Below are 9,189 nucleotides of genomic sequence, written 5' to 3'. Positions count from 1 at the left end.
ATCAGCGTCTTGTGATCAGCGTGGGTGGGGGTTTCCCAGAACTCATGTGTGTTTCCAAGTACACCAGCGCCGCCGCCGTACCGTACCGCGCATCGCGATAAAATGCGGTAAAATGCGATCGTATCGATCTCGCTATGAAACACCAGTAGCAGGCATGTTATGTTGTGTTTGATAACTAGTTCGTATTACTTACTCCTATTCTGACTGTTTCTTTGGTTAGCAAGTAGCACTAGCAAGCAACAGGCTAGCCACTAGCCAGCCACAGTGAACCAATCGCTGAAGACTGCCTTTTTTTTTGGCAACGCCCATCCCTGCAATCGCCTTCGGTGGAAGTGAGTTCAGACTGAATAATGGAGTGAAACGAAATGTCAATTCAGGCTGAGTGTCAGGCTAGTGACTGTGTACAAATACCTGTATAACCAAAGGGATCCTCGTTCCATTTGGTAATTTTGGCTACATGATACATCTATACACTGTCAGAGAAAAATGACCAGAGTATTTGACTGTGCAATAGAGGCCCTAGTATGCTTCCTTGTGGAACTGCACAGTTTACTGGGGGGGGAAGGGGGGGACAGGGTTCCGCTCACCTCCACTATCTGTTCTCTCCCCACCAAGTAAGACTGCATCAATCTCACTGCTGTGCTGTCAAGACCGATAGCTTTTGTCAATCAGAATAGAGTGATCTACGGTGTCAATACGGGTCCAGCATGACCATGCCGCATTATTTGCCCGAGTCGACCTCAGGTTTGATGCAGTCATTCAAATAGAGGAGGCATGTGTCTGTGGAATGGGATTCTCTGGTTGGTTCCTCACGACTTGGGTGCTGAGAAAAATGTACAGAGCTGAGCCTGAGCAGCCCTAGACCCGTCACCCTATCTGCTGCCCGGCAATGACAGATATTAGTCTAGCTAAGCTGGGCTACAGTCTTTGCCCCTTGTCTCCGGCACACACACGGTTAATGGGAACTGACAGCGAGGGCACCGTTGCGCACGCGCAGACGGCTCGGCAGAGAGAGAGAGAGCGGAACCAGCCGGGGAGGAGAGAGAGAGAGAGAGAGAGAGGCAGAGAGAGAGTAGACAGTTTTTTTTGACGGAGAGAAGAAGCGTTCCAACCCGCGCCGCCGGGGCTTCCTAAAACACAAACCATTATGTCCGTCTCTTGGTCGTCGCTTTCTCTCAGGTACCCGTCGTGGTTTCCCGGCCGCTGAATGAATGGCGCTGGTTACCGTGCAGCGTTCGCCGACCCCCAGCACCAGCTCCAGCCCCTGCGTCTCGGTAAGCAAAGAAGCGCCTATCATAATAATAGCCGACATTCAAGTCAACGTCAACCGGCGTCAACCCCCACCCTTCAGCCCCGGGTGGTGTAGGGCCCCAGTCCGTCCGTCCGTCTGTCTCTTCGACGGACGGACGGACAGACGGACGGACGGACGGACGGGCTTTTTTGGGGGGTTTGATTTCCGCTGTTTTCGCTTTGCTGTCATAAAGCTGTTGCCTTTCTTTTGCCTTTGTACTCTTTGCGCATGCGTGTTCGTTTTTGAGTTTTTTTTGACAGTTGCAACTGTTAAAACACGTATATCAGTGCTTCTCAATTCCTTTTTTATATTTCAAGGACCCCCGTATTCTCAGTGGTACCATTGTGTACACTCTATGAGTTACAGACTAGTATAGGGTCCATTTGGTTCCATTTGTAGGCCTACACTCTTGAGTGACTGACCGGTATAGGGTCCATTTGGTTCCATTTGTACACTCAGTGTTACACACCTTTTTTTAGGGGACATTTAGAAACCTCCTCAAGGAACCATGAGGGTCCCTGGACCCCCATTTGAGACCCACTGATGTATGTAATATGGTCCAAAGTTCAGCTACATTGTAACCAGTCCGTTGTTATGTCTGTCTGTCTGTCTTCCTGCTGGGGAGGACAATAGACACTTGTCACTAGTATTCATATCCTCAAGGTGGTCAGGGGGTTATTTTTTTTATTGTGGTATGATCTTCATATGACACATACTGTGCATATTTTATACCCGGCGCACGAGGAGGTTGAACTGGAAATGCACCCTCTCCAAGAGAGTGAGAAACACTTGGTATTTGTATGCACAGATGGTCAGAGGGATGGGACGATAAGAGATATTATCGTTTGTCGTGATAAAAAAACACTCACGATAATCGCACTGTGGAGTCTGAGATTTACTTTATCGTGATATCGTCCTCTGTCATGCACTGGGATCAAGTCACCTTTTATTTGCTGAGCTGCATATCCAGTACCATTTAAACCCTTTATTCGGCTTTTTTTAATACCTTTATTGGATAGGACAGTAGACTGACAGGAAATGGGGAGAGATGGGGAGAGACACGCGGCAAAGGTCGTCCGGATCGGGAATCGAACAAGCGACAAGCCAGGCATCCATGCCTGGCTTGTGGTATGCGCCTGGACCAATAGGCCAGTGGGCGCCCCATTTAAACCCTCTATTTGGTAAAACATACGTAGGCCTACTTGATACAATCTTTTTTAGGCTATTTTTGATAATGTATGTTGGGGATATTTTGATTATCGCGATAATATTGTAAATCGCTATTTCTTTGGTCACAATATTCGTGATATGACATTTTCATATCGTCCCATGCTCCCATCCTTTACATATAACGTGCATATTTATACCCTGGGCACGAAGAGCTGAATTGGAAATGCACCCTCTCCAAGAGTGAGAAACACTTGGTATTTGTATGCACAGCGCGATCATAATGGTTATTATAATGTAAATCAATTCAATGTAGGGGTGGGTGATATGGTGATAATTATCGTGGAGACGATACAATGCCTTTTCAGAGATATCGTATATATCGTGATACAATTGAGGGAGCCTTTTAACTTTGGTAGCCGCGGCAGAACCCCCTGAACAGAGGTACTGCCGAAGAAATAAGCTATTTATTTACAAACATGTTTTAAAAAAACAAAGCCCACATGATAACAACACGTAATGGAGTGCTCGGTACAGCGTGTATATTCATCCTGGAGAGGCCGACGTTCTTACTTTGAGGACGCGGCGGGGAGACCTCTTCCATTCGTTTCCGTGCGGCGAAGCAGGGAAAGGAGCGATAGGGAAGCAGCGCCCGAGCGTGATTGAGACCGCGATCAGAAACATAAACGCTTGTAATCCAGCCATGTTGTTTCTACTTCTTGTTGATTTTCAACACCGTGGAGTGGAGGAGGGGCTCCAGAGCCAACCATCCAGCTAGTTAGTAAGTGAACGGCGCGGCCTGCTGGATGCTACGAGTAGCACACCCACGTCCAGAAAATGATTGAGAGAGGATGTTAACCGTTTCAGATGGCTCCAAAAAGACACAGAGAAGAACGGCCGATCATTTTTTTTTGGATAATTATCATTTATATCAAAAGTCCGAGAATGTACGTGCTGGCGCACTGGGTGGTCCGGACAAGTACGGGCAAGTACGGCCAGGCTAACAAAGTGTTAAAAAAGTCCTGTTTAATCGTTAATACATTGCAGAATTCAATTTAAAAAAGTGCATTTTGGTCTAAATCAGCAGTTCTGAAACTTTAAAATGTCAAGGTCTCCACTTAACTCTGACAGTAAGGTTTCATTTGTATACCGTCAGAGTTACATACTTGTAAAGTTCAATTTAGACCTCCCAAAAGGAACCCAGAGAGTGGTGTTTTTGTCAAGTAACTTGAAAAATAACCATAAAAACCAACGTGAAAAAGAATCGTGATAAAATCGTGTATCGTGATACAGCTTGGGAAAATATCGTGATATTGTATTTTTCCATATCGCCCACCCCTAATTCAATGGCTATGTTGTTGCAAGCACTGACCTGAAGGCATGTGTTTTCATAACCTAAACAGGCTTCTAGTGTGGCTAAAAGTTCTGTACAGTAAAGATGCTGCCAAGAAACATTTCCTGCTCCTCCACTAGTAATAAGCACCTTGTGACTGAATGCGGGTGTCTGCTGGTCCTTCCTTGCGTTATTGTAGGTATTGTTGTCTTTCGTTGGTATGTAAACAACTTATGTACCGGTACTAAACTGTGTGTGTGCGACTGTGCGTGCGTGTGTGTGAGAGAGAGAGATGTCGACATCTGTACCTTTTTATCTTTGAACTGAATCGGTCTCTCTCTGAAATGGAGGGGACTGGGAGGTGTGTCTGTGGTGTGTGTGTGTGAATGCAAAACAGGCGCAGGTGGCAGTCCTGTTGTGACTTTGTCCATGTTCTACAACAGAAACACCCCAGGGCAGTGAAAATAATGAACAGACACTGTGTGTGTGTGTGTGTGTGTGTGTGTGTGTGTGTGTGTGTGTGTGTGTGTGTGTGTGTGTGTGTGTGTGTGTGTGTGTGTGTGTGTGTGTGTGTGTGTGTGTGTGTGTGTGTGTGTGTGTGTGTGTGTGTGTTTCCCCCCACACAACTTCTTCCACTTCCTGTTAGTTGTCCCATGTGTGACGTTGAATGTCTGTCTGTCTGTCTGTCTGTCTGTCTGTCTGTCTTTTTATAGGTCACTCTGACAGCATAGTTTATCGCTTCTTGTTAACGAGGACCAAAGTGCCGTGTACGAAACGATATGGACCGACCTGAAGCCAGCCTATCTTCTGTTATAAGCAGAAGTCCTGTATTCAAAATGTACTTGAGTAAAAGTGCAAAAGTATCGGCATCGGAATATACTTAGTACCAAAAGTAAAAGGAATCATTGTGCAGAATGTCTGAAAATAGCTGATCTACAATCTCACAATGTGCCACATAGCGATGCATTGCTCATATGGCCAAAACACTGTATACAGTATATTAAAAGTTAGTAAGTGACTAAAGTTAAGTAAAGTTTTATATAATTGTAGTGGAGTACAACGTTTTCCTCAGAGATGTCCTGGGGAAGAAGTAAAAGTACTGAAAATTGTAAATACTGAAGAAAGTAAAAAAATACCTCAAAAGTAAAGAAAATACCTCAATTGTACTTAAGTACGGTACTTGAGTACATTCACTTAGTCACTTTCCGCCCCTGTCCAAGTCCAATATGTCACAACATGTTGTGTGTTATCATCTTCATGGATGGCATCCTGTCATTGACATGTCGCGGCATTCTTAGAGCCAAACGGGTTCCACCAGTTTGTTTCTTTCTTGGTGACTATTTTGCGCTTGACCTTACAGCCGCGCATTTGACAGATGCTTATTAGCGATGGAGAGACGACGGAGGGCAGGCAGAGCGGCAGGATGGGATTCTTGGGGGTAGTGGGCGGCTTTCTTGGAAGTGAACTTAAGGCTTTACCGGTTACTAGTTACGCCACATGATTATGAACATTACAGTACACAAGTACACAGGCCAAATGTTTTCCTGGGTGGTGGTGTTGTGTAATGTCATGATGTATGGTTGAGGTCTCTCTCGTGAGGTGTCTCATGTGATGTCTGCTCTGGCTGATTAGTTTACCTTGTGCTGAACCTGTCTAACAACACTGGTATGTGTGACTGTCAGCTTGACAAGAAGGCCCTTCTTTAGCCACTTGAACTCCAGGATGGAAGAATGCTAACCTGGTGAATGTTAACCTGCAGACACTGGTGAATGCTAACCTGGTGAATGTTAGCCTCGGAAAGCCAGGCTTATTTTGGCAATCGGAAGAAAAATAACTATAACTGTCCTGGTTCATGACATTTTAATTGTATATAAAATAAATGTAGCCGTTCAGATATCTTATATTACATCAGTATTGTTCATGTGAACTGTTTTGTTTAGGCATATCCATTATAATTATAAAATTGCTATGATTTATCACTCGTTTTCCACCGCGAATCACTTCCTCATTTACTCAAAACGGACAGTAGCAGGAGTCATGTCCCCCTCCGTGTCATTTCGAGACGCCGGAGGACCCGGTGAGATCTGCCGGGCCGCTTAGAATGTCTGCGTTAGGTTAGACTAGGTGAATGTTAACGTGGTGAATGCTACTATGCCTAAAGCTAACCCTAAAACCTAACCCTAACCCTAACCAATGTAGGACTAATGAGATGTCGGACTTATGGGCAGTCCCCCAATGGGAACAAATAGGACTTTTTGGAGGGGGGTTTTCTGCTTTTGGTGATAGTACTACACAGTGGAGAGAGAGAAAGGAAACAGGGTGAGACACACAGCAAAGATCGTCGGAATTGGGATTCGAACCTGCAACGCTCTCGTCAGGCTGCTTCAGAGCTCGTATGCGCCCTGAACCGCTAGGTCAGCAGGGGCCCATTTCGGACTAATAAAGTAATCAATCAGTCAATCAAGTGTCCCTATTCTGGGGGATAACTTGCAGTGAAAATAGCCGATCTACAAGCTTGCAATGCATTGTGAGCTTGTAGGGGCCCTGGTATAGATCCCTAGGGGTCACCAGTCTACACATTTAATATATAAAGCCTACGGTTTAAATGGTTAAAAACACACACACACACACACACACACACACACACACACACACACACACACACACACACACACACACACACACACACACACACACACACACACACACACACACACAGTGAGAGAGAGAGTTTTGGCCTGAAGGGGAGAATCTTGGCTAGTCTTAACCTGATGTTCCTTCATATTCTGGAGAACTTGTGACTACAACAAGTGCAGGGCTGACTAATCTCCACACCTCAGGCTGGCCTGCAGGATGCTGCCGTTCCCTTGCCAGTTCCATGAACCCTCATATTATTTCCATAAAGTTTGTAAAAAGCCCTTTCAGATATTTTGCATGCAATGCAAAAATCTGTCCACCCGAAGAATCACTGGCTCTTCTCGGCTACGCCTAATACTATCTGAGCTACAGTAGCACGATGGGGATCGTAGCCTACTAGTACCACGTTTTAAGGTAGACTTCTATTGAGGATGGAATACACAAATATTCACTGACCCAGCCCGCTGTTTGTAGGCCTACCGATGCAAAACAAGAGCCCATGTCTGAACAGAACGAAACATGGCATCGTGTCAGACAGCTCAACATCATTGCTTCATCACGATCAGCCTTTCAGCCCGCAAGCTTCCTTTCTGTAGGGCAGGTGATTGGTTTGGTAAAAAAAAAAAAAAAGAAGAAGAAAGAAACCGTTAAATCATGCCAATTTACAGCACACCCACTAAAAGTAGTAGTTCTCTAAACAATCTGCCAGTAACCCTACACAGTAAATCCTCAGTGTTTGCTTATCCATTTGTAACTCAGAGAGTGTACAAACGTTACGAATGTGTGGTTACATTTTGTACACTCTCTGAGAAATCAACGCTCAAGATTTTACTGCCTGCGACGTGTGAATCTGAGAGAGGCCTTTATTTTGCAGTTTCCTGAAATGCGGTCATATCTTGTTCTCTCTGTCTGTCTCCTCTTGCACATTCCCTCCCTCTCCCCCTTTTTTGTTTTGTTTGTGTGTGTGTGTGTGTGTGTGTGTGTGTGTGCATGTGTGAATATATTTTTCTCTGAACGGCCACACCTTAAAAACAGACTGAGGTCATTTTCCTGGAGAGAGTGAGTGCACTAAGTTGTGTTGCTCTTCTCTTTGTGGCCCTCCTCTTCCACTGGTGCCCTCTGCTCTGGCCCATTTAGACCTGCTATTATTTTATACTTTAGTTCAGGGGTCTTCAACGTTTTCAGGGCAAGGACCCCTTAGTGGAGAGAGAGATGAAGCAGGGACCCCCACAACCTTTTCATAGATTCCATATAGTTTCATTGTTAGACAGCACGATCATCAGTGTATTTTGGATTCATGTCAGTTTGTGTTATCAGATATTGAACCACTTGAACCATCAATACTTAATAAACATGACCTTAACTCTGTACTGGTCTGCTCTTTCCCCCCTCTACACCAAACATTTTTGCCGAAAATGGCCGATCACGCCTCGCGCTGCGAGCTTGTAGATCTGCGATTTTCTTTTTGACACTAAATATAGAAAATAATTTAGAAAAGGAGAAAGTTTCTACCACACAAAGATTTGGAGGACCCCCTGTAGTAACTCTGAGGACCCCCTAGGGATCCCGCACCCACCTGTTTAAGACCTTTGCTTTAGCTATTGAAAAATAGCAGATCTACAGCGTGGCACTCGGTGCCGCGCTGCGAGCTTGCAGATCTGCTATTTCTTACAAAAAACGTGAAAATGTGTGCAAATCTTGAAATATATATATTTTTTAAGGCTGGGACTTTAACTGATTAATTGCGATTAATTAATTACAGAAAATTAACGCGATGGAATAACATATTTTGAGACTGGGTCCAAATACATGTAATTTTGGGGGTCCTTGACATGAAAAGGTTTGAGAACCACTAATTTAGAAGACATTTATAGAATCGGGTCAATTTGCACACATTTTCATGAGTGACACAGATTTGCGTTCCCGGTCTAAATGGGCCTCGGTGCACTGTGCTCTGTAGTTAGTAGAGATCTGCTTGCTTCCACCTCGGTGTGCAGTCTGTGCACGTATACCTGCATGTGTCTCTGTCTGTGTGTAGACTTGTTTTGTTTTGATGGGATGATTATTTTGCTGTAAGACCAGGTTCCAAACTCACAACAAGAACCCCTTTATCTAATTTGTTGAAATCAAATGAGTGTTCACATGAATAGTTTCTGACCGGTTATATGAATGATTATATGAATGATTATATATACTTTTTGTTTCACAAGTTAATGTATTGGGTCTGATTTTTATGATAATAATTATTACTAGTGTATATATATATGTATTCAGTTTTTGAACTTGATTGGGGTTTAGACTAGTGTTATTCTATTTTAGAAAAACCTCCTGTGGACAGGTGTTGAAAACTAGAACTTGAGCTAAATGCATCTGGTTCTTCCAATCATGTGATTGTAACATCCACGTCAGATAAATAATACATTTAAAACATGTGGCCTACGGTAGAATCCTCAATCAAAGAGAATGCCAACCCACGCAGAAATGTCCTTTAAGGCACTTTGATTTAGTTGGCACGGGCAGCAGCAGCATACATGTAAATATACGCGTTCCAGCACTAAAGCCTTCCTTAGCATTTGCTGGCTTTTGTGCCAAAATGTGTACAATTATTGTACATATATGCTGCCCATGCCAACTGAATAACATTGCCGTAAGGACATTCTTGTCTGTGCTGGCATCACGTGAACCTTTCACCCGGTAAGAAACTATTAAATTAAGTTAAAAGAAAGGAGTTGTGTTCGCATTATCTTCCAACTAAAGTCAA

The 9,189-nt window shown here is 44.1% G+C and overlaps 1 protein-coding gene across 1 annotated transcript in view; it reads left to right on the top strand.

Annotated features, from left to right (window-relative positions):
- Positions 1–1,211: 1,211 nt before the first annotated feature.
- ssh2b (slingshot protein phosphatase 2b) overlaps positions 1,212–9,189 on the top strand; it is a gene marked incomplete at its 5' end in the record, with an annotated part of 41,834 nt that continues 33,856 nt past the window's right edge. The window contains one exon of the mRNA XM_080749203.1: positions 1,212–1,274. Coding sequence (XP_080605329.1) covers positions 1,212–1,274 — 63 coding nt within the window. The remainder of the gene's footprint in view (positions 1,275–9,189) is intronic.

The sequence above is a fragment of the Nannobrachium achirus genome, assembly GCF_963921795.1.
Source record: "Nannobrachium achirus genome assembly, chromosome: 19".
Taxonomy (NCBI): domain Eukaryota; kingdom Metazoa; phylum Chordata; class Actinopteri; order Myctophiformes; family Myctophidae; genus Nannobrachium; species Nannobrachium achirus.
Note: the sequence above shows the minus strand (reverse complement) of the source record. Positions and strands in the feature narration are given on the sequence as shown.